The 26,906-nt window shown below is 36.0% G+C and overlaps 1 protein-coding gene and 1 pseudogene across 1 annotated transcript in view; one reads left to right on the top strand and one right to left on the bottom strand.

The window, feature by feature from the left end:
- Nucleotides 1–26,906, top strand: part of CFAP47 (cilia and flagella associated protein 47) — a 206,610-nt gene that overhangs the window by 90,415 nt on the left and 89,289 nt on the right. The window contains exons 37-42 of the mRNA XM_058658984.1: nt 599–714; nt 7,874–8,024; nt 9,753–9,841; nt 15,357–15,434; nt 23,585–23,655; nt 25,179–25,324. Coding sequence (XP_058514967.1) covers nt 599–714; nt 7,874–8,024; nt 9,753–9,841; nt 15,357–15,434; nt 23,585–23,655; nt 25,179–25,324 — 651 coding nt within the window. The remainder of the gene's footprint in view (nt 1–598; nt 715–7,873; nt 8,025–9,752; nt 9,842–15,356; nt 15,435–23,584; nt 23,656–25,178; nt 25,325–26,906) is intronic.
- On the bottom strand, nt 6,488–7,209 carry LOC118760577 (spermine synthase-like; annotated as a pseudogene).

Genomic DNA, 26,906 nt, shown 5'->3' with positions numbered 1-26,906 from the left:
TTATTGTGTGTCCTTGATGATTTAACAATGTTTGATAATTTTTTTATAGAGATCTTTCACATCTCTGGTTAAATGTATTTCTAAATATTTCATTTTTTCCAGCTATTTTAAATGCATTTTTTTCTTATAATAGTCTCTACACTGAGCAGCTAGTGTGTCCTTTTTATAAATTGCATTATGTAAATTGTCTGTTTTAAATCCTACAATGGTTTTCCATTTCATTAAAAATTAAATAGATTTTGCTAGTTTTCTTTTTCACATTTTTTGGTGAACAGGTGCTTTTTTGACTTACTTCTTTGAAAAGCTCTTTCTCCGTGGCCACTTTAGAGGCAAAACACACACACACACACACACACACACACACAGTATTCAAAACTTTAGGTAGAATATGTATTATGAAAAAACTCAAGCATGAATTTCAAAAGTTTGGCAATAAAATGAGCTTTTTAATTCAAATATTCATAAATTATCCAATGTGTTTTCAAGCACTGTATTTTCCAAATTTAAAAATGCATAAATTTTTACAACACTAAGAAATAATACAGTTGTGTGTGTTTTAAATTCATGATTATGTTTATACTTTTTTGTGCCTACATAGATTGTAGTGAAAAATCCCAGCCTAAAAGCCATTGTATATACTGCTATAATTGTTGGAAAAGATGCTGTTGATTTCTCTCTTCAACGAGCAGGGACTGTTGTAACAATTTCTCCAAGGTGAGCAGTTTTTTAAATTGTACATTATTGAACACATCAAATGTGTAGATTTAAGTTATTTTAATTATAAAAAAGTAACTAGATTTTTATTTAATAGGGATATGATGAAAAGACTTACTTTTACGTAGTAAAATACTCATAGATGTAAGAGTCCTCACTAATTTGTTAAAGCAACGCTGACATCAAACATCTGGTTTTCTCTGTATGCATTTAATTTTAGCTTATTTTGCATGCATGTGGTCCATATAAAGAAGACTATAAATTATATATGTAATATGGTTCAGCTTATTGCAAGAAACTCGTAACAGTGTATATTTAAATTATAAGTGTGCTATATATATTGCATTATATGTTCAATATAGAAGATCTAGAAGCTATAAAGAGCCAAAAAATTATTAGCATCCTATGTCACAGAAATCAAATTGTCATCATTTTTCTTAATTCCCTCATAGGATATATGTGTTTAGCTCACAGATAGATACACACACAAATATAATATGTCAAGTGCATACTCCCAACTTGTAGTATTCAGTGAAGTCTCATTTTTATCTAACTGTATTCTCATTTCACTTATTTAAAGATTATATATACTATTTTCCCCTCTCAAAATGAAACTTTTAGGGCCTGGCAAAATCATAGTGGCTAAATCCTAGCCTTGCATGCACCGGCATTCCATTTGGGCACTGGTTCATGTTTTGGCTGCTCCACTTCCCATCCAGCTCCCTGCTTGTGACCCGTTAACTCAGTAGAGGATGGTCCAAAGCCTTGGGATCTTGCTGGATGAAGCTCCTGGCTCCTGGCTTCGGATCAGCTCACCTCTGGTCATTGCAGCCACTTAGAGAGTGAGCCAGTGGATGGAAGATCTTTGTATCTCCTCTCTGTATTTCTGCCATTCCAATAAAATATAAAATAAAATAAAACTTAAACAAATACTCATAGAAAATTAAATGTATCTTCTCAGATTGGCCAATGGCATTTGTTATGCCAAAATTGTTAATGATGGCAAATATTCTTAATAAATAACATAAGGATAATGTGTTTTTGTTTTTGTACTGTTGTGGGATCTGTGGGGTCCAAGACCTCTGTTCTATAGAACAATCTAGATTCTGTTAGTGATAGGTCCCTGGCTTGTGCTGTAGGAGTTAGGGATAATATAATATTTCCTCTCTAAATGAAAGTATTTGACTGTGAGATCTCCAGGCAGCTTTTCTCACTAGGCTGTTAGTCAGTGGTGCCTGTCTATTCCTCTTGCAGCTGGGATTGCCAGCTCACGTAACCATGCATCAGGGGTCCCACCTCAAACCATAGGAGGCACTCAGGTGCTCAGTTGCTCTCAATGGCCAGGCCTTTATCAGGCAGAACTCATTCCAGGTCTCCCATGTGAAATAAGGGACTCAAGTACTGGAACCATTCCCTGCTGCCTCCTGGAGTACACATTAGTGGGAGGCTGAATAGGTAGCAGAGCCAGGACTCAATTCCAGAAACTCCAGTATGGGAGGCAGGGAACCCAAGCAGAGTTCACTGCTGCCATCAAATGCCTGCTTCACTATATGTAAATTTTTAAAGAATGTTTAAACTTCTTTAAACAGTGTTTAAAAATTAACTTGTCTACAGAGTATGTATTTTTCAAATCACTGTATCCTTAACTTGAAGTATAATGTCTTTATAAAAATACCTCTCTGATACTAATTCCTCTTCTGTTGTCTGAGTTATCTATTTTAAAGATCAATTCATTTCTTTCTCTTGATTCAGTATTTCAGTCGAAGGATTTAGTCTAAGGTCTTGTGACACTTTGTTTTTCATTCCTCCTATCAGCCCAAGCATTTCTTTTTCATCAGCTTCCTTGGGGATCCAGTTCCTTACCGGCTTGTGTAATAATAGCGCAGTAGAAAAGTAAATTATATTTCTGTACGAGAAAAATTTTGTCATTTTGTAGACTCCAATTTACAGTAAAAACATATTCTACTTTTATGTCAGATTGTCTGGAATTTAGTAATGCCATTGGTGAGAGAAAAATTATCTCAATCTCATTCTTTCCTGTTTGGGATAATGTCATCCTGGTAATAGATCCCATTTTAATTCTCTTTAAGTTTAATGATATTTTTCTTTGGAAGTAATATGACTATTCATGGTTCAGATTCCATTGTGATATATAACTTATCTCATTTAATATAAAAAATAAATTCTGGAGACTTGTGGTGTAACCAATTAAGATGCCACCTGCAGTGTCAGCATCTCATATGGGTGGATCAGAAATGGAGTATCTTGCACTTGAAGTAGCACCCATATGGGATGCCTGCATTGCAAACAGAGGCTTGGCCTGAAATAACGCCATGCTGGCCCCATATTTTGTTTCTTAAAGAAGAAATTGTTTTTTTTGTTATCAGATAATATATGATTATCTATTTATGTGTTTCACATCCTGTTAGATTATTTCTCAGTCACAATAAATAATGATTATTTCCACCAGCTATGAGTTGGAATTCCAAGAAACAGCATTTATATAGAAAAGATTAAATAGCTATACCAGCAAATAAACAAAAATATTTACTTCTGCATCAGTTTAGTCATACCAACAGAACAACTGTCATGAAAGTGAAAATATCATTTAAAAAAACAATTTTGCTTATTTGTTTCCTCATTTTCCTCAATGGGCCATATGTTCACTGACACTGTTGTATTATAAATTTATTTTCCATCTATTTCAAAAATCAATTGATGGTGGCTTACAAGGTATATATAATACTGATTTTTTTTAATGAGTACCTCAGCTGGAGCAAAAAGAAAATAGGAGGTGAAAAAATAAAGGTGAACCATCTAATTATGAAATTCATGACTAGGAGCTAGGATATATACATGGTTCACATACTTAATTCTGCAGTTTCTAATAAATTCAGAAAGAACTGTTAGTCACATTCTTGAGTACAAATGTTAAGAAAAATAATTATGTGTTTATAAAAGAATAGCCGAAATCTCCCTGGTCCTGAAACCTCATAAAAAGGATAAGTTGTTGGCAGGCTTTTTCCTGCTGGTAATGATGCCACTTGTGATAACCATATCCGATACTGGAATACCCATACTTGAGTCCCAGCTATTGCACAGCCGGGGAGGCAGGAGGTAATGATTCAAGGACTGGAATTCTTGCTGCCTATTAGGGAGACTCAAATTGAATCCCCGAATCCTGGCTTTAGACTGGTCTAGGCTTGATCACTATAGGCATTTGATAAGTGAATCAGCAGATAAATGATCTCTCTATTTGTGTTTCTCTAAATTTAAAATGAAATAATAATATGCACTTTTTAATAAAAGAAGAATGCTTTATTATGGACTGTATTTTATAGAAGTAGAGGACCATTGCATAATTCATCAGATGAATATAATGTAGGTTATGATCATTTTTAAAAAGATTATTATTTATTATTAGAAAGAGTGACAGAGAGGGAGGGAGAGACACTGATTTTCTACAGGTTCACTTTCTCAAGAGTCCACGGCAGCCAGTACTGGCCCAGACCAAAGCCAGAAGTCACGAACTTGATCCAGCCCCTCCGTTATGAGTGGCAGAAGCCCATCTGCTGCTTCCCAGATGCATTAGCTGGCTGCTGGATCAGAAGCAGAAGTGGACACTGTCCTAGACACTCATGTATAGAATGGGAAAATCAAATGGTGGTCTAATCTTCTGTGTCAAAATACTCGCCCCAAATTAACATTTGCAGCTTTTTCTTTTTTTTTTTTTTTTGGCTTTTTCCACCCTGAATATTTCTTTTTCATTAACTTCCTTGGGAACTCAGTTCCTTACGTATTTGTGTCTTAATATTGTTATATTTTCCCCTTGCATATTTCTTCCACCCTGATTTATCTTGACATTATTGTACTAGACCGCCACAATAGGCAACCCATCCTCTGTATTACTATGACAACTATTTTTAGTGTAATTTCAGATATTACTGTTCTTTTCAAATATTCCAATAGCTTCCCATCAACATTAGAATGTAGATTACCCATTTGAATTGGTCTAAAGTATACTTTCTGTAACTTTTGTGACAGTCACTGTAATTTCAGAGTTAACTTTCAAGTACATCTTGTACTACTAGCCTCCTTGCTCTCTCAGGTTCAGCACTACTGTCATTTTATTCAGGAAGAGTAGGGCTTCACCATTGATCTCAGAAACCTAATAGTTGTGAATTATCTATAAATATTGAATGAATGACTATCTAATAACTTTAAGATTACCTAAAAATCTTAAAATCGCAAATCACTCACAGATACTCTAACAGAGCATTTGAGCCTACGTGCCTAGAATGTAAGATCAAATATTTCCAATTCTTTTTTTAAAAGATTTATTTTATTTTTATTTGAAAGTCAGGTATACAGAGAGGAGGAGAGACAGAGAGAAATATCTTCTGTCTGATGATTCACTCCCCAAGCAGCTGCAATGGCCGGAACTGCACTGATCTGAAGCCAGGAGCCCGGACACTCTTCTGGGTCTCCCACACGGGTGCAGGGTCCCAAGGCTTTGGGTCAAGCTTGACTGCTTTCCCAGGCCACAAGCAGGGAGCTGGCTGGGAAGCAGATCCACCGGGATTAGCACCGGCGCCTATATGGGATCCTGGCACGTGCAAGGCGAGAACTTTAGCTACTAGGCTACCTCGCCAGACCCCAAATATTCCCAATTTTAAAATTAATTGGAACCCGTGAGCGTCTTCTCACCATTGTCCTTTTGAAAAAATGAGATTTGTAAAACACATGACAATGAAAGTAACTCCTGGTGTTGCTACATGCGAGCTGTAAATATTCCACACAAAATGACTTTCAAAACATTTCTATGTGTTAGTTCTTTATTTACTTTTTATTGATGTGAATGTGGAGGGGGAGAAAGAGAGAGACAGAAAATGAAGTAGCCAGCCTGGTACCTGATCAGACAGCGAGAAACTGGCTGGTGGCAGACTCTTGGGGTGCAGAGGGAGGCAGGTGACAATTGCTTTGTAGCAGCTCTTCCTGAGTCTCTTGCTCACATGTTGTGGGAAAATAAATCAAGGTGCTTTCTGTGGAGACTTGCTCAGATGCAGTAACGTCTGTGTGGCGGTGTGGAGTCACGCGGGGTCGCCAGGGTGGAATTGTGCAGTCATTTGCCTGCCGATGAGCATGGAATATCTTCTAAACCCATTTTCTCTATTATTGTACTATATGTTATACTACAAAGTTAAAGATGAAGGGAAATGGACACTTTTTTTTCTTCATTCCTTTTTTAAATTTAAAATTTCTCTCAAATAACATGTATGCCACTTATGCACCATTGTTTGGTTTTCATGTTTGAATTTTATTTTCAACCATGATTTCAGGTGTTTTTTTTTTTCTCTTACAATTTTAGTTGAGAAACTGATGTTCATTTTTTAACTATAAATGAGTCAATTGAGGGGCAAGGAAATGCCATCAGCAACATTCCTCCAAAACAGAACTACACTGTTCATTCTTGTAAACATCCAAATTCAAAGTGTACCAGAATCAAGGTTAAAAATTTCACATAGATATAAAAAGCAACAAAAATCGCATGGGGAGCAATGCATTTTGAATCTTTAGATTGACTTTCAAAAACAAAAACAGCTTACTTCTTCAAAATACACATATTCTAATTGCTTTTTTAAAATTAAAATAACGTTTAAAATCAAATTTAAAGCAATTCGCAGTCAATTGCATGACATGTTTTATTGTCATGCATCACATGTAGAGGCCAGAAATTCAGCATGCAGCACACATGCTAAGGGGATAGTTACAATCAGGGTTTATCTTTTTTCCACACAGGCTATAGCACCCACAATTCCAAGTCAGAAGGGACCCAGGACCCAAATTATCTCCTTTGGGAACTCCACTGGACAACACAGGTGTCCTGCATAGAGCAACGGAATACCTGTCAAATTGACACATTCCCCAGGTTAAATATTCAGTACTTTCATGTAGAGGTTAGGAATCCTGAGAAATTCTTATGTGAAATCTTGTAGAAATGTGGAGGTTGGAACAATTCTCAAATCATTAATCAAATTATCATACTCTCTCCGTTCTGTGGTATACCTCTTCATCAGTCCAGAAACACAATCTATTAGAACTTGATTCTCGTATGTTTCTTACATCCATCAATCACCAGTCGGTCAGCCTCCACCATAATGAGCACCTTTGGTTTCCAAATTGCTTCAAATGTAGATATGTAATGTTCTGGGAAAGTGAATCTTACTCATGTAAAGCTATATTCACCTAGGCACTCATTAGCAGTGGGCCAATATTTGTCAGCAGCTCCTTCTCAAACTGTGGGTGGTAATCGCTTCACCTGTGTAGTACTATAACAAATCAGTTCTTTTCATTCTTTTTTCTGCTGTTTAAATGACTGCCTTTTTTTTTTTTTTTTTTTTTTTTTTTTTTGCTGCCCTGTGCATCAGTGTTTTAACCAAAGACCCAGTCATACCAACTGTATGGGCAAATGCTTGCATTGGCAAACCTGCCCATTTTGGCTCATTTATGTTGCTAAGCAACTGTGGTTCTCTGTGGTTCTGTCACATGCACACCGATTTTACAATTCCCTGCTGCTGAAAAATGGACTAGGAGCTTTCCAGATTGGTCTCACCATTAGCTTTGTCACCAAGCATAAAGTGCAGCATGCTGTGCCTTGCTGCTGCCCTAGTGAGGCGATGCCATGTGCAGGCAGCAGCAGGAGACTGCAGTGCTTACTCTGTGCCTTGTCAAGCTGCAGTGGTGGGCAGTGCTCATTTTAAAAATTCTTAGTCTTTATCATGTTTTTTTTTCTTTCTTGTGACCAGAAGCACACAATGTAACAAGAATTTGCCTCTACGGTAGCAAGGAATATACTATGAATTTTATCCATAATATACATGAAATTTCCTATGGCTCACAGAAAATCTAATATTTGGTATATTATTTACTACAGTTTACATGTGGGAGTAAAGTTTGGATTTTATGGACTGGTCAAGATATCTTAACAACAGTAACTAGATGGTAAAATTCTTGTGCCTACATTTTTTTTTTCATTTTGTTGTCACAGTGAATGTACATTGTAAAGAATAGACACTAAGCACATGATTTATTAACAAAAAGGCCCCTGTTGATTCCTTTTGTTAATGAGATGTTTCATCTTTTATCCTTTATTAAAAAGAAATCAAACTAACATCACACTGAAGTTCACCAGTCGCTTCCTCCATCCTGCTGAGGCGTCACTACTGCTGATTTCAAAAACCAAGAATGCGAGAGGAGGTCCTACTATGGCTTTTGCTCTTAAAGGCCAAGTCCGCCATTTCAGAGCCCTAGTAAGTAGACTTTATCTATTTCATATGTCTTTGCTTCTATTCTCAGAGTGTCATAAGCATGGCTGTTCTTGCGTATTTTATTGCCAGGTAGTTTTCGTTCCAGGAGATCACGTTTTGCATTGTTGTTAAATCAAGGCTTCTGATTTAACTTAAGCTTATGTCTTCATTTTCATTTTGATTAAGAATTGATTGTTCAGGGCTAGCATAGTGGTGTGGCAGGCTGATTTCCCGTCTGCAGTGCTGGCATCCCATATGGGCACTGTTTTGAGTTCCAGATTCTCCACTTCTGATCCAACTTAATGCTAATCGCGTGGAGAAGCAGAGTAAGATGGACCAAGATCCTGGGATCCTGCACCCACATGGGAGACCCGGAAGAACCTTCTGGTTCCCAGCTTCGGATCAGCCCAGCTCTGGACTTAACGGTCATTTGGGGAGTGATCCAGCAGATGGAAGATTGCTTCCTCTTTCTCACCCTCTCTTTCTCTGTGACTCTAACTTTCTAGTAAAAATAAATCTTGAAAATTTTAATGGTTCATGCAACAAGAAAGACTGCTTTCCTCTCTGATAGGAATACTCATCAATATATCTTCAGTGTCAAATCCATTATAAAATCAATGTTTTACTGGCAGTTATTGAAAGATAAAGATATTCTCAACAGAGTTCTAAGTGTTTACATCTCAAAATATACAGAAGAAAGATTTTTAAAATCTCTGTAAAATTATTGTGACATTGTTATGATGGATTTTTATAGCTGTTATCATGTTTAAATATTATTTTCCACCATGGAGGTATGCTAATGAAAGGCAAATTCATTATACCAGATTACCATATGGATTATAAACTTAAGTATGCAGAGGATGAATAGGAAATAGAATGACTCTGAAGAAGGATGAGTGGTAGAGAGTTCTGTATGGAGAATGTCAAGAGGTTCACATGAACAGACTGGCATTGTCTATCAGATGGGTATTGTGGTCTTTTGATTTCCTCCTGGATAATGAATACTCACATTTCCCAACTCGCTAATAAACTCTCAGAAATATAGTGCTTTGCAACATATGGTTAAGAGCTGTCGTTGGTTTCAGCCTGCTACTAAGTCGTTCCCTGGGCTGAAAAGCTGACACCTGAAGCACACGCAACTCTGCTTCCTTCTTAATTGACCAGGAAATAGTTTAGTTAATAAAAGAGAAAAAATAAATCAAGCTAAGAATATGATCATCCCCCTAAATGCAGAGCTCCTAAAAACCTTACCTCCATAGAATTCCCTTGGGTAATTTGAAGATTTATTTTATATTTTTTGCTTTTTATTGTCATAAAAATGTCAAGGCAGCCATCACTTATTACAAACACAGGCATGCCACACTCACACACACTCTTACAAACAGATATCCATGCATACACACCCCTACCTCTTCCTTATATTGTGTGTACAAGGTATATGTACCAAAGAAATTTGAAAGTGCAAAGTCATACTTGTTCACTATCAAAATCAAATTTGAGGAAAAACAGTTTGGGATACACTATTATTTATAAATAATTTAATTACTAGCACAGAACTGTAGACATGCTTTCTTACTTAAATTTCAACAGTATAATGGTTGTGGAAAAGGGGATATCTTATTATCACAGTAATATTAAATTTGACAGTTTGTGGTTTTAAGTTTCAATTTCAAAATTAAGGATATTTGTTTTGTGTTACCATTATACAATAAGATTTTCTTTTTACTTTAGAAAATTTTAAAGTGCCAAACTCCATGTTATCAGTGGAAGGAAATAACAATAAAAATCAAAAACCCTTTTCAAGTGGCAGGCTATTTCAAGTAAGTCAATATTTGGTGTAAGTTCATTACAAATAACTGTCTACACTCTTGGAAAAAATGTAATTTTCTGTACCTGCTCAACATAATTAATTTAGAGGAGAAATTAACATATGTTTACATTCTTACAAACTTATGGTCATAATCAGGTAAAATAGAACTTATAAATAATGAAACTAAATTAGCTTTCCATGGACATTTACTTGATCTTATCATATTTATACATGGTATCTATATGCTTTCTGCTTGATAATACAGTGTTATTTCTATTTATTTAAAGATTACAAATAGCACTTTTCTCTCTGGTTGTATTCCATCTATTAATCTCCAAAACTGAAATATTGATTTGATCAAAAGTTATATTTTTACCTAAGGCATTGTGATTGAGTGAATGTTGCATAATAAATGTACATGTATCAGTCTGGACATTTGATAACTACAACACAAATTTGAAATAAAAAGATAATATAATTCCTAATGATTATATAGTACAATGGAAAAATAACTTGGAAATTTACATATTGAAGGAGACACTGCACTATTTAAATTGGAAACTGTTTCCTCCAGCATTACAAATCACAACCATATCTTCATTTATTAAAAATATACATTTTATTTTAGTGTTGTATAATTTCCTTTCATCACCATTTCCTAGGGTTTTGGTATTTTCTAATGGATAATCTAAGTGATTGTTGATAAGACAACTATTATTTTATTTAGAAACTTATTGAGTTTGTGACTTCTGTCTGTTATTGAGGACTTTTTTACTGTATATATCATATGTAAGAAACAAAAAAGTCATAACATGTGTTATGAATCTAGTATTAAAGTAGTCCCTAAAAGTAATCAAATTATTGCAGTTCTTCAAAGAGAAGCATGATGTATTTAGTTTTATATTGCTGTCAGGAATTGGAAGAATACTATAGTTACATGTTTCTCAAAAAATAGTGATGTTTTCATAAACCTGTTTGCATTATTTCAGATTGAGTTAAAACTGTTACTTTTATGGAGGATCGTGTGATTTAGTAGGGGGTAAGATTATTAACTAGGGAATTTTGTCTCTTCTTTCATTCCTTGTACATACATGGTTTTCAAATTTGAACAATGGGCAAATAAACTACAAAATGTGAAGCTACTATTAGAACTTGTAAATCAATATTTTTAATGGGCACTATATTATATTATTATTACATATTATAATAGATATTATATTATTATTCTAGAAATTTGAAGTACCATAATAAAATGGGGTCAGGTCAGGTGCCTCACATATTTGTTAAGATGTTGCCTGAGATGCCGGTACCCCTTAATGGAGTGCCTGGGGTTGAGTCCCAGCACCACTTCTGCTTCCAGCTTCACATAATGGACACAGTGGGAAGTAGCAGGTGATGACTCAAGTACTTGGATCTCTGTCTCTCATGTGGGAAACCCAAACTTTTCCTGGCTTCTGACTTTGGTTTGGCCTTGTCCTGGTTCTTGTGAGCATTTTGGGTTTAAGATTGCAATCAGTATATCTACAAGTTACCTAGTTTATATTGTTAAACTTACAAAAATGATCAGAACTAGTTATTAACAGTCTTGTGTTACTGAATGGTGGCCTGTGGCACTCAGCATCCCATATAGGCAATGGTTTGTGTCCTGGCTGCTCCACTTCTGATCTAGTTCCCCTGCTTTTGGCCTAAGAAATATCTGTGCTGGCTCTGACTTCATCTTCCTGATGATTCAGACCCTGGGAGGCAGCAGTGATGGCTTAAGTAAGAGTCCCTGCCACCTATATGAGAGACCACAGGCCCTAATATTAAGGGCATTTGGCAAAGTTTCTCTACATGTCCCTTTCTTTTTGTCAAATATATAAATAAATATTTTTCAGTTATCATAATTAGCTGCACATATATTCTAAGTTAACTCCAATGAGATTCACAAAGTATTGTTCTTATATAATTATTATAAAGCTTTTCTGTCTTTTTGTGGTATTGTGTCATACATGTTAGTAATGGTAGAACCTGACAGTAATTGCTATTGTTGATATTTTATATTGTTTATATGATTTTGATAAAACTGAGAAAGTTAAGGCAAGTGGATGAGTTTATTAGTGTTATCAAAGCAAAATATCACAGACTAAATGTCGTAAAACAGAAAATGTTCTACAGTTTTGGGACCTTAGGAGTCCCAATTCAAGGTATTGACAGGTTTGGTTTCTTCTTGAGGCTTATTTTCTTGACTTGTAATAACTGTTCTTTCTGTGTCTTCAACTGGAAATGTATATATGGTAATATATAGTAATATTGGAACTCTGGGTACTAATTTCATACACCCAGAGCCTGATAATGTTATTTATTATCCTAACTGCTTGCTGACTGGTTGTGTTATTTCAGTGATATCTATGTTCTGCTTGTCAGAAACCATAACACTTACTATACCCAAAGTCACCCTGGGATGACTGGTTTTGACAGGGCTCCCTTAGACTTAATCCTTTTCTGACTATATTCAGCTACCAAATTCCATTAATCCCAATGTCCTGAGGGGCATAAATTGATGTTCAGACTAATCTCATTAAATTCACAGTCTTTTGGAATAACATTTTCTCTAAGTCAGTGTTTGAGATTTGTTCTGACTCCGAGAAGACTCCTCCCTAATAGTCTCTTGTCCTTATTTTCTACAACTGTTGGGTCTATGTTTCACTTGCCTCTTCATTCAGTCTCCCAATCCCCCAGCTGTCTTTCAGTAGGACCTGTACTATTTTTGAGAGTACATTATGGCTTGAACTCCTTCCAGAGCTGTTGAAAATGAAATCAGTTCCTTCAGAAATAGATTTGGAGTTTTCTCTTTTTTTTAACATTTTTTTTTTTTTAAAGATTTTTATTGTTATTGGAAAGCCGGATATACAGACAGGAGGAGAGACAGAGAGGAAGATCTTCCATCCGATGATTCACTCCCCAAGTGAGCCGCAACGGGCCGGTGCGCACCCATCCGAAGCCGGGAACCTGGAACCTCTTCCGGGTCTCCCACGTGGGTGCAGGGTCCCAAAGCATTGAACCATCCTCAACTGCTTTCCCAGGCCACAAGCAGGGAGCTGGATGGGAAGTGGAGCTGCCGGGATTAGAACCGGCGCCCATATGGGATCCCAGGGCTTTCAAGGCGAGGACTTTAGCCGCTAGGCCATGCCGCCGGGCCCTGGAGTTTTCTCTTTTTATGGCCTGATTCACTCTCAGGGTAAAATGGCTGATGTGTCGATTTGGAGCTAGCACTAGGGACAATGTTGCACTTTTTTGTTTGTTTCTGAGTAAAACCCCAGTTTAGTTTCAGAGTACCAAGTGGGATATACAGGATTTCTTGTCTGCCTTCTCCCAATATAGAATCACAACCCTGAAAAGTGGGGCAAGGGAAATTGGGGTTCCACTGCTATCAGCAGGGACCCATATTACAGCATGTCACAGATGTGGGTGCTGTATAGAGAAAAGAAGCCCCTTGGCCTTTTTCAACTGGATTTTCTCAGCTATGTAGATTGGGGGAATGATGAGAAATCATTGAACTATTCTTGCCAAAAGGTTAACTGACCAAATGGGAGCCTTGGAGAAGGGGAACCTGTATCATTTAACAGTCTAGCGGTCTTGTTTTTTAATGCATGATCTTGGATTCAACAATACTGGAGAACTTGTCCGAAAAATGGAATCTTAGACCCACTCCAATCTAATTAAATTGGAATTTCAATACAGGACCATCTCCAAAGGATGTGTTTGTATATTAGTATTAGAACAATGTCCCAGGTTAGCAAACTGTGGACAAACTGTATCAAAGCATATGGAGGACTTGATTTAAATGGAGTCTTCTGGAACCCCGTTCAAGACTTACTGAGTCAAAATTCAGGCAAATGGCACCTCAGAAATGCATATTTTGACCAATTGTCTAGGTTGTTGATATGTACATTGAAATGTGAGAATCACTTACAGAAAGAGCAGTTATGAAATAATTTTTTCATTTTGTTAGGTAGTTAGTATTTCACTTTTACAATTAATATTTGTGTATATGTTATAGAAAATGCATTAATTATAATTCAGAAGTCACTTTTTAGGCAGTGTATAGGATATTATTTTAAATCAAAACTGTATATATTCAGCAAATGAAAAACCTGATATTATATTGTCTTTGTCTTTTAATGTTTTTGTCAAATTACAGTATTCTTATGACTGTTTATAATCAGAACAAGTTATTAGTAAAATAAATTTCCCACTGATTCACCTTGGGTTCATAAAAAAAAGAAGAGCAATTAGAAGGGTTTTCTGTTTCTTAATTTTATATGAATTTTAAATCACAATAACTTATTTAATTTTAAATCATTGTCTGAAGAAAACATATTTTATACGTTTGTCTAATTGTAACTTTGTAATGATACGAATGAATCTAGAAGATTGCCAGATTGCCATGTTTGTCACAAAGTACTTGATTTGCATGTTAGTACAGTTAATTTTGTTTGTTAAAATTTTTAGCGCTTAAATATCCTCAAAAAATTCTTACATTAAAAAGCAGATTATCAATCTGAAACAAAGATATCAAATCTGTTAATCAGAAAAATCGATCTAAAACACAGGAGTCATATTTGATGCAGTATTCAAATATTAGGAGAAAATAAAGTATTGTATTCTGTTCAGTGTATGCTGTCCTGCATATGCTTGTGTATGTGTATTTTATCAAGAATGAAATAACGTAGTAGGTGTAAAACACTGGTTCGTTTTTTATTGTAAAATTAGTATGGTGGGACTCAATAACTCTCATGAAACAAATAGTTTATTTCAATAAACCGAGTTTGGATAATCTGTTAACAACATTATGGAACATTATACTGTTCTCTGAAGGTAGAATTATGCGTTGTTGAGAACACTTTTCATGATGATATCATTCACCTACTCCTAGAGTACCGTTTTTGCACCAGCATCCTCCTACAATGTAGGCAGCCTAAGGCAGAGCAAATAACATACTCACTTTCACATTTTCCCATACATCATCACATACCTCTAAGTTTTTTGCATGAACATTATCACATTGTGAGGACTGAATTACTGTGTGAGCCCAGAAGACAGCACAATTATGAATGCACTGATTAGCTACTTACATCTCATGAACACTCCTAAAAGGAATACCTTCTTTGGAAATAAGGTGAGAAATTATGAAATGTTTATGACTCTGGGTATGCCTTAAGATCCATGCGTGATTTCCTCTATGTTTGTAGAACAGAATTTGGGCAGTTATTTATTTTGATATTTTCTTGCAATAATAATTCAATGTTGCCTTCACATATAAAAGAATATTAGATATCACACATGTTCATCCCAGATCTTTCCCTTCTTTCTATCATGCATATGTGTTAAGTTATAGAATAAGAACACATGGATATTTTAGCTATTTATTTTTATTCAAATTGTGTTTTACAAATGATGGAGAGGAAGTAAAAAACTGTTTTGTGCCTATCTTAACTTTGTTGAGGTGGAATTAAAAGTAATTATTTCCTCATTTGTTTCAGTGTCATTTTGGTTGAATCCCCAACGTTTTTGTGTAAACCATCACAATTATCTGAATCTGGACAGTTTGTCAGCTACGGGTAAATATTTTGTGCTCCATGAGTTTCAGAGGGATAGTTCTAAGAAATAATTTGCAGTCAAATGTTTATCTTTTACTAGATTCATGTAAGTAAAAATTGACAAACTACATACTTGATTAAATATAAGAGATTTTCATTATCAATGGTAATCATATTCCATAAAATTGAGACAAACACCCAATTAGTGAGCAATGAACTATTGCTCCTTGGATAAATCTGTCTGATGATATAGATTATAATTGTAAATCCTAAGACAACTGATCCTGGAAGATTGAATTTTTTTTATTTCACACACACAAAAAAAACCAAGCAAGATGCAAAACTGTGTGATGACCAACAGGTGCTAGAGCAGGGCCTCAAACCCAGAATTTGGTCTCAGCTGGGAACTGGAACAATCAGTGGCTAGAACTGTTGCCTCTCTTCACATGTCCTTGAACATTGTAGAAGTGACACAAGTATTAATATGAGGGCTAAAAATATATTTTAGCAAGTAGGAAAATTTGCAAATATGAAATGAAGTGGAATAATGATTCCATTTTACTTAATCTACTTTATGAGCTCTGTAGTTTGTAAAGGAATCTTGATTTCTTTCTGACGATAGAAACAATTTTTAAAATTTAGACTGTTCTGTATTTTTTATCTACTTTAAATGATAGAGTAGTTCTTTAAAATGAAATATTTTAAAAATCTATTCCCAAGGTTAAAGAAATTTAGGCAGAAAGAAAATTATATAGGTCTTTGTTATAATTAGATTCAAAATTCTAGAATTATTGAATACAAGGATTCCAAAGCTACAATTACAAATATCATTTTAATGATATGCTTCCCCAATCAAAAAGGAATGAACAAGTATAAAAGAATTTCACGTTTAATTTTAATCGAAAATGAAACCTTGCAAGTACTAATCCAAAATAATTACCAATTCAGCATCAAGTACAGCTTAAGAAATGTTGTCTCCAGTAGTCCCATTGTAGATGATTCTTTTCCATGTAGTCTCTCCTATTTTATTTAAAAATATTATACTTCCCGGGCCCGGCGGCGTGGCCTAGCGGCTAAAGTCCTCGCCTTGAAAGCCCTGGGATCCCATATGGGCGCCGGTTCTAATCCCGGCAGCTCCACTTCCCATCAAGCTCCCTGCTTGTGGCCTGGGAAGGCAGTTGAGGACGGTCCAATGCTTTGGGACACTGCACCTGCGTGGGAGACCCGGAAGAGGTTCCAGGTTCCCGGCTTCGGATGGGTGCGCACCGGCCCGTTGCGGCTCACTTGGGGAGTGAAACATCGGACGGAAGATCTTCCTCTCTGTCTCTCCTCCTCTCTGTATATCTGGCTGTAATAAAATGAATAAATCTTTAAAAAAAATTATACTTCCCTAGTTCTTTTATCAAGATTTCATGTGACAAAACAAAAGCAACTAAAAATAAATGAAAACCGGTAAATGTGCCAAGTCAGGTTTAGTTGGTCTCTATGACAATGGAATGCAGGAAAGCATTTATATCCAAATAATACAAAGTAACCTAATGTTTTATCTGTCTGGCTTTATTAGTATAAGTATAACTTTTAATTTGTAAACCTGTCTTAATAAAATAATATTCAGTAAGGCTATACATCATACTTGTCTTAAAACTCTCCTTAAATTATTTCTTGAACAAAGTTCCAGATACATAGAGAAACTTTAAAAATATGCATTTTAAATCACAAAACCAGAATGAATCTGGCATAATAGTTTTGTGATTCTTTAATATCATCTGTCATATAGTAAGTATTACAGTACTAAAACTCTAGTCTGATCACCAGATTTAATCAGCAGGATAATACATGAGAACAAGAAAAAGCTGACAGAAATTTCTGTATATTAACTGGATTTTTTAATTTAAAAATTTATTTATTTTTATTGGAAAGGTAGATTCACAGAGAGAGAAGGAGAGAGACAGATCCTCCATCCTCTGGTTCACCCCCCCCCCAAATTACCACACCAGCTGGTGCTAACCCCATCTGAAGTCAGGTGCCAGGAGTTTCCTCTGGGTCTCCCATGTGGGTGTAGAAGCTCCAAAACTTGGGCCATTCTCTGCTCTTTTCCCAGGGAGGATAGGATCAGAAGGGAACTGGATCGGAAGTGGAGCAGCCAGAATCACAACTGGCCTCCATATGAGATGCCAGCACTAGAAGATTTACCTGTTGAGCCACTGCACCAATCTCACTAACTGGAGTTCGTTAGAGGTGTTTAACGGATGTTTCATTTTTCTTCTTTTTGTCCATGCATTTGCATTCAGCTGATAGCATGTGAGGAAAAGTACTGTATGTTATTTCTAAGAGGTAGCTTTAAGAATTGATGAGGAGATTTTCATGGTCCTTTCTCTTGCCATAATTTTATAGAAACATAAGGAATAAAGGCTCTTTCGCCAAGGATCTGAATGTACTTTCTATCTAAGGTTGGGCATGTAGTGTGGGCAAGAAATAAGACTTCTGAGGCTGGTTTTGTGGCACCTCATATTACTTTGCTGTCTGTGAAGCCAGCATTTCATACTAGAGTGGTGGTTTGAATTCCAGCCTCCCCATTTCTGATTCAGCTTCCTTCAGTTATATCTACGAAGTCAACAGAAGATGGCCCAAGTACTAGGATCCCTGCTACCCATCTGGGAGATGGGGATAGAATTCCTGGCTGCTGGCTTCAACTTGGCTCAGCTCTAGCTATTTCAACCATTTGGGGTGTAAACCAGCAGATAATCAATCTTTCTCTCTCTCTCTCTCTCTCTCTCTCTCTCTCTCTCTCTCAACTAAAAAAAGCCAAACATGTATTACAATAGGAAAGAAACTCATATGCTAATCTACTAAGACATGGGCTATGACTATATAATGGCATAGCCTAAACTGATACGCCTTCTCGGGTTCACTTTATAGTTAATTTCTCCTCAAATAATAATTTACTTCTTAAATGAGTAAAATGCTGGAATTGTCTTTCACTTGACATAAAAAATGGAATCTCATACTTGAAAAATCAAAAATGTCCTATATATAAACTGCTATTTAATCTAGAGATATGTATAAAAAGACATTTTCATAACTGCAAGGATTATGAAACTTTATATTCCTCACACATTTTACTTCATGGAAACATGACCTTTGAGCATAACAAGAGCATTAAAGAAATTCATATTATAATCAAATCCAATGGGATTATCAGACAAGGATCAGCACAGGAAATTGATTTTAGCCACACTTCAAATTGATCTGCAGAGCAACTGTGCTCAGAAACGAGTACTTTTTCAATTGTTTCTTTTGGTGATATGACTTTATGGTTTTCTTCAAGTGATATTGAGTTATTCAGGCATTAGAGAGTTTCTAAGTAGCACTTCAAACACTTTTCTCTGTTCTGGAGAAACATGGGATAAATTAGACATGTGGCCATTAAGAAGGCAGCCTTCAAGTAGAGGAGGAAATGGAAATCTGTATCAGTGGAAATCGTTTTTATGGCAGAGCATTGACTGTTAAATTGCATATGTATAGTGCTCTGTGGTGTAATTGCTTAGGAATGTCATTATTTAGATATTACAGAAAATTTCATTAGGAGAAGATGTATAAGGAAAATTATTTTTTTAAAGAATGATTACATTGGAAAGTCAGATCTACAGAGAGAAGGAGAGACAGAGACAAAGATGCTCCATCTGCTGGCCCACTCCCCAATCAGCCACAACACTGAGCGAAGCCAGAAGATTCCCTCGGATCAGCCATGGGAGGCACAAGGTCCCAATACTTTGGGCCCCCTCAACTGTTTTCCCAGGCCACAAGCAAGGAGCTGGAAAGGAAGTGGAGCAGCCAGGACATGAACCGGCGGCCATGAGAGACTGGCACATGTAAGGCATGGACTCTAGCTACTAGGCTATCACAGCAGGCCCATATAAGAAAAAATTCTAAGGTGCTTATAATGTTTTCCATGCTTGCTTTATACTGCTTTGTTTTCCCTTGTTGTCTGCAACTTTGGATCCTAAATGAGTAAGATTTTGAAATCCAGAGCCTAAAGAATTAGGATCTGAAATGAGTAAAATGTTGGAATCCATAGCCTAAAGAATTTTCCCATAAGAAAAAGGAGCGTTGGAAAATGCAATTTCAGAGGCAATAGGCAGACAGACAAGGGGAAACACAAGGCACAGATGTAAACATAGGAGCTGTGGGGTGAGCAAGAGGTGCATGGCCTTGAACAAGGCACGGTAAAAGGAAAGTGTGATTGTCTACTTAGAATTGAACCTACGAAGTACGTGAAATCTATTTACTTTATATTAATGAAAATGAAAAACAGAAAAGTCCATAAAGGAAAAACAAATGTTTAACGATTTATACATCTGCTATATTTATTGCCTTCCTTTGAGAACTCACAAATAATGAATTCCCAAGAGCCACCCAAAAGAATGAAGACCTCACAGTATGTGTTTTTTTTCTGGGTCTTGACTCATGTTAAACCTTAACAAATTGGTTCCAATAGAAGCAGGATTTAAATATTTATTTCCATTAAACTGAATAATTAGGAATAGTTATATGAGTATATTAGTTTATTAGGACTGCTGTAGCAAAAATATAGAGTGGATAGCTTAAATCATCAGTAAATATTGTTCATGATTGTAGAAGATGGAAAGTTCCAAGTCCAAGGAATGAACAGATAACTTGTCTGGTTAAAGCCCACGTCTTTATTCATGGATTTTTCACTATATTTTTACATGGCAGAATGGGACAAGAAAACTCTTTGTGGTTTCCTTTTCAGGGCAGAATGGGACAAGAAAACTCTTCGTGGTCTCCTTTTCAGGGACACTACTTCAATTCGTGAGGACCCACCCTCTGGATCTAATCTAATCACCTCAAAGCTCCTCCCACCTCCTAACCCCATCACTTTGGGGGTTAAATTTCAACGTTGGAATTTAGGGGAGGGAGCATAAACTTTTATTCTATAGCAGCAGAAAATCTCTAAGGAAAACAGACTGAATTGAAGACCATTGAATTAGTGATCCTCACAATCTTTAAATTACAGGTTTTTAACTTTAAAATGTTTGTCAGACCATTTTAAGATTTCATGAAGCCTATTGTACTTCATGTAATGATATTTTCTAAATTCATTAAATAAGAAGCAAGTATTAAACAGTGCACAGTTTGCTCACATTGTTATAATACAGTATCATAGACTGCGTGACTTAAACAATAGAAGTGTATTTCTCACTGTTTTGAAGGCTAGGAAGTCTGCCATCAAATACCACAATGTAGGTTTCATTCTGAGGCTTCGTCCTAGTTTTGATAGGACCACTATCTCCTTGTGCGCTCACACGACCTTTTCTTCCTATGGACACAAGAGGAAAGAGAGGAAGAGCTCTGGCTAGTTTTTCTTCTGATGACAATGCTAATCCCATAGAATCAGGATCCCACTATTATAACCTCACTCATTCTTAATTATACATTGAGATCCTCCATCTCGCAATACAGTTGCATTGGAGGTTATTATTTAAAAACACAGGAAATTAATATTCTAATAAATTATAAAAATGTATTTAATGTAATAAAACATTTACAAGAACACATTGGATATGAGCTTGCGGTAGAACTAATACCTGTTATGCTTTAGAGGTAGTGATCAGTGGAAATAATGTCTAAAAATATGTTCAAGGGCTGAATTGTGCTATAGAGATGTCTATTTAGTGATCAAGATACAGCTACTGCTGTTATGATTTGACTTAATTTACTATAAAAGTTCATAGAAATCAAGATGGCCTTTTCCCCCACTAAAATTTAGATTCACTTGGTCTTGGGCCTCAGGTCAGGGTCCATGGTTTTAGCACTTCTCAACTCCCCAGTGGTGTCAAAAGCAGAAAGTAGGGTTGGGTGTTTGGCACAGTGGTTAAGAGGTCACTTGGAATGCTCATGTCTAGTATCATAGTGATTTGGCTCAAGTCCTGTTTCAGCTTCTGATTACAGCTTTCTGCAAACTTGCATGCTGTAAAGCAGTAGGTGATGATTAAAATAATTGAGTCTCTCCCTGCATGTGGGAAAACCAAATTAAGTTCTTGCTCCTAGCTGTGGCCTGGCACAAGCCCCAATGTTGCTGACCATGGGGGAGTGAACCAGAAGATGAGAAATCATGCTCTACATTTCTCTTATTTTGTCTCCCCGTCTTTCAAATAAAAATTACGTTTTAAGAACTAGCAAGCTTTATTCTCAACATGTTCATTGGGCCCTTCTTTAAGCAACTCATGAACACAATAAAGGAGAGAATGTATCGAAAACTTGATCTTTTGATGTATTTCCCCACTATGCATAAAAACGAGGCTTGAACCTATTATTTTGTTCTTTGGCTCAGACATAACTTTGCCTTGTAATAACTTCATGAAAGCTATGATAAAGACCTTTCCACCTTTTTGAATAATATGTCAGTCACTCCAAAGAGTATTTATTCCAATTCAGTGACATTTCATTCATTTTACCTTAAAAGGAGTCTCACAGCACTGCTTTAGAGTTAAAGGAATGTCATCTCTTTATACCTCAAAAGTAGGTTTAACTTCCTGACACTGACCCACTACTAGATTGCCAGGAAATACATTATTACCTATTCCAAAGTATTTTATATTATTGTAGCATATTTGATGCAGTTTCTTCCATAAAATGAAGAGCTTCAACATGCTTATAGTAGCTTCAATATTAATCTATGCACTTCTAGGAAAACTGCATAAGAAGTAGCTAAACAATAATAAAATTAACTTCCTTCCTTATCTGACTTTGGAATATCCATGAATCAGATTTTGTGAATAAGTTGAGTTTGGCATTCAGTTTTTAGAAACATTCATCAGAATTTTTCCAAATAAAATTATTTTGTCAAATTACTTTCTGATGTCTGTAATAATTATATTAGTCATTAGTTTTGTCGAAGAGGTAATACTAATCTATAGGTTCTATTTGTATTTGCTATAAGAAAATAGGTAATTCTTTTTTTCTGGATTAAAGTCGTCCTGAGCGGGATGAAGCAACTGTTTGGTTTCTTCAAAAAGACACTTTTGCACTTGTTCCACAAAATAAGAAAAATAAAAATGATGTGATCTACAAATTTATCAGCTTTACTGTGCACTATGACAGAAATGATTAAATGACTTGTTATTTGAAGAATTGAACCAAATGCTTTAAAGATTACCTGTGGATATTTATTAAGTATTTTATCCAGACCTCATTATCCAATTGTTGAAGAAATATGGAGAAATAACAAATATATAATAATAAATATAATATAAATAATAATAAATATTCTTTGTAATCTTTTCTACTCTGTTTATTATATCCTTGATAAATGCTAAAATATCTGTCTTTGATGTTTATAGCAGCCTTAAAGTGTCTATCAAATGCTCAAGTTATATAAAATATTACACGTTCAATACTTTCAAAAACGTTTTCTGAGCTGCTACTAAGAATGCCTGTGAGCAGAATTAAAGCATAGGATAATTGCAAAAAAATAAATTTGAGAGGCAAATGACCTCATTAATGGGGTGAAATAAAGAAACAGTGTTGTTTATAAAAATCAAGCAGAGAAAAAATGGGAGTGTTTAAAATAACTTATAGATAGTTCATATTTTTACAGCATCAAATTGAGGCAGATGCCCAAGTGAGTAGGCATGGAGTTTCTGTATTCTCCGGGGGAAGGGGGGGAAGGGGGAGCAGACAATCAATATTTATAAGCTTACATATTAATTGACAGCTTGTTGTGCAAAGTAATCATGAATACTTTAGAGGAACAGGAAAACCTGGAGCTTTTCAAGGAAAGCAGTTACTTCAAGCTAAGCTCAGTTAATTCATTTTCAGAAATCTGACTGCCACATACTCTTTGTGTTTCTGCGTTATGGTCATTGTCATCAAATGTGTAATTCTTCATAGCATTTGAAAGTGAAAAGAAATCATTTTTTTTACCAATTATTTTGAAAACATTGTAGAAATATGATGGTTATTTTTAGTGTTTTCCTAAATTTTTGAATCTCTAAAATGATATGACATTAAAAGATATTCAAAATATACCTATGATGTTTGCAAATCATATTGCAGGTAGTCATAATTTTTAGGACTCTAATTGAGATAGAATTGTTTTTGAGTTCTTCCATCATTTTTGATGCTGTTTTCCTACTTTCTCTTGATAGTTCTGGAGTAAATGACAGTGAGTGTGAAACAGCTAAGGGCTGTCCCAATGCCCCGAATTGCTTAAAGACATGTAAGTACCTCAAATGGAAGGTTTTTGTTTGTTCTGATATCTGATGTGTATATGCAAAGCATGAAAGGAAATGAGACATTCAACAAGTGATAATCACATCAGATTGAATGGCAAGCCTGAGGATTGCTGGCAGAACAGAGGCTCAGGTGTCACGTTCTCTAACTTGTCTCTTAAGATATTTCTCCTAATTTATTCAGGTGACAAGTGTCACAAGCTTAGCACTGCAAGTGAAAATACAGATTTTCTTTTTAATGCAGTATTCTATGAAAGATTAATAGAATGGATAGGAAAGTGAGTACAGAAAGACCCTGGTTCCCCCATGGCAGCAGAACAAATCATCCCAAAGTAGTGGCATAAAGCAACAAAAATCGATAATGATGCTTATTTCACACACTTCTGGGGTGATTTCATGCAGCATAGGATCTCTAAAGCAGTTGCAGTCTGATTGGATACAGGAGCTCACATCATCTCAATGGCTTCTGCACTCACATGTCTGATGATTAATACTGTCTTCTAGAGGGGTCCTTAACTGAGGTTGTTGACCTGGTCACCTACACAGGACCCTTCCATGAGTCCCAGGCTTCTTTATGGGATGGCAGCCTTGCTCTAAAGGCAAATGATTCAAAGAAGATAATTAAGTGGAAGTTGTGTTGTATTTTTTGATCTAGTGTCCAAAAGCACATTACTTCACTTCTACTGAATCCCACAATACTCTTTGATATCAGGTCACTAAAACTAGCTACCATAACACCATATTCAAGGCCATGTCAAAGAATAGATGGCCTTGTTTCAGAACGACCAAAAAGAAAAATATGAACATGTTTGCAGATATAAAACAGGCCTTCATTGCCAGTTCAAGTCATATACTCTGCTGTGTGTACTCCATATGAGCAATACTGAAATCCACAAAATATTGGAGACACATGAGTAACTCCTTTGCTGTATATAGTGATTCATTTTCAACATGAATGAGGTTCCCTATGGAATGAAATGAAGTTTTTCTGATTAAGTATGTCCTAATTATGCATCATTTTATATCAAGTTGTGAAATCACAAATGTGTCACCTTCTAATCTGGTTGTGAGTGGCTTTGAACTTTTTAAAGATTTATTTGTTTTAAAGGTGTAATTGCTGACAGAGTGGGAGAGACTGAGAACTTTCGTCCACTGGTTTACTCCTCAAATGGCTACAACTGCCAGGGCTAGGTTGGGCCAAAGCCAGGAGCCAGGAGCTTCTTCCAAGTCCTCCCACATGGGTGCAGGAACCCAAGTACTTGGGCCATCTTCTGCTGCTTTTCCAGATGCATTAGCAGGGAGCTGGATCAGAAATAGAGTAGTTAGAACCTGAACCAGCACCATACAGGATTCCAGTACTGCAGGTAGCAGCTTCACCCACTACACCATAAGACTGGCCCTCTGAACATAGTTTTATTGATATTAGACTTCACTAAACTGAATCAGCTACTTTATTTGAATGGAAGCTATAGCATTATATCTAAGCAAGTCCTCTGTCATATTTTGGTAGCAATTAGATCCAGTTTCATCAAGGAATTCTTTTGCTCTATGCATAATATGTACCTGGAAGTGAAAGGAAGTTCAAATCTGGAGCTCTTCTTCCTTCCCTTCGATATGCATTTTCGTTACTGTGTTATCATCTTGACCAACGAAAAGGTGAGAACAACTGTGGCCTTTGCTTTTAGCAAAGGTGCCTCCTTACTAGAGTAACAGATCCAGACAACTTGAAAGCAGCAAGAGACAGAATGTAGACAATTTCAGTTCCCAAATTATTAGACCATTAAAGAATGTATGAAGAGTTATAGTAACTGTGAGTAAATTTTATAATGATTGCAAAGGGTAATCGCTGCTTAGACCTTGCTGAAGCTTCCTCAAAAGAATAGACAGGGCTGGGTTCTCTGTATTAATGACATATAAAATGCAATAATAGTATAAGAATAGGTATTGAATTTGCCATTTACACATGGAAAATAACAAGTTCATTAAATACATAAAATGCAGTTTAATTTTTTTTAATTATTTATTATTTTTACTTCATTAATTATATTGTATCATGTGACACAGTTACATAGGTACTTGGGTTCTCCCCACCCCTCCCCAAACCCTCCCACCATGGTGGATTCCTCCACCTTGTTGCATAACCACAGCTCAAGTTCAGTTGAGATTCCCCCATTGCAAGCATATACCAAACATAGAGTCCAGCATCTTATTGTCCAGTTAAGTTCAACAGCTTCTTAGGTATACCCTCTCTGGTCTGAAGACAGAGCCAGCAGAGTATCATCCCAGTCAATTGAAAGCTCCAACATACCATCAGCAAAAATTTACATCATTATGGAATTAATTAACATAGTAATGAGTAACCAATATGTTAAAAGTAAATGCGAGTTCCCAGCCACCTTCTGTGACCACCTCACCTACACTTCAATTTTAGTTTATACACAACATATAACATTCATAACATAACATGTTATACATAACATCATATCATCTTAAATTAAGGCAAACATGTGGTATTTAACCTTTTGGGATTGGCTCATTTCCCTTAGCATTATGGTTTCCAGTTTGGCCCATTTGGCCACAAAGAACTGCATTTTGTTTTTTTTAATAGCTGAGTAGTATTCCATGGAGTAGATGAACCATAGCTTTCTTATCCAATCCTCTGTTGATGGGCATTTTGGTTGCTTCCATGTTTTTGCAATTACTGATTGTGCTGCTCTGAGCATAGGAGTGCATGTTGGTTTCTCATAAAACAATTGTTCTGGATATATTCCTAGGAGTGCTATTGCTGGATCATACGGTATGTTGAATTTGAGTTGTTTGAATATTCTCCATACTGATTTCCATAGAGGCTGTACCAGCCTGCAGCCCCACCAGCAGTGGAGTAGGGATCCCTTTTCCCCGCAACCTCGCCAACAAGTGTTGTTGGTGCTTTTATTCATGTGGGCCAGTCTTACTGGCGTTAGGTGGTACCTCATTGATGTTTTAATTTGGATTTCCCTTATTGCCAGGGAACTTGAGCATTTTTTCATATGTTTATTTGCCATTTGGGTTTGTTCCTTTGTGAAGTGTTTGCCCATTTCCCGTGCCCATTTCTTGAGTGGCTTGTTTGTTTTGACATTTTGGTTGTTTTGTAGCTCTTTGTATATTCTGGAGATCAGCCCTCTATCACCTATGTTGTGTGCGAAGATCTTCTCCCATTCTGTGGGTTGCCTTTTTACTTTGTTGATTGTTTCTCTAG

The sequence above is a fragment of the Ochotona princeps genome, chromosome X (genome assembly GCF_030435755.1).
Source record: "Ochotona princeps isolate mOchPri1 chromosome X, mOchPri1.hap1, whole genome shotgun sequence".
NCBI lineage: Eukaryota > Metazoa > Chordata > Mammalia > Lagomorpha > Ochotonidae > Ochotona > Ochotona princeps.
Note: the sequence above shows the minus strand (reverse complement) of the source record. Positions and strands in the feature narration are given on the sequence as shown.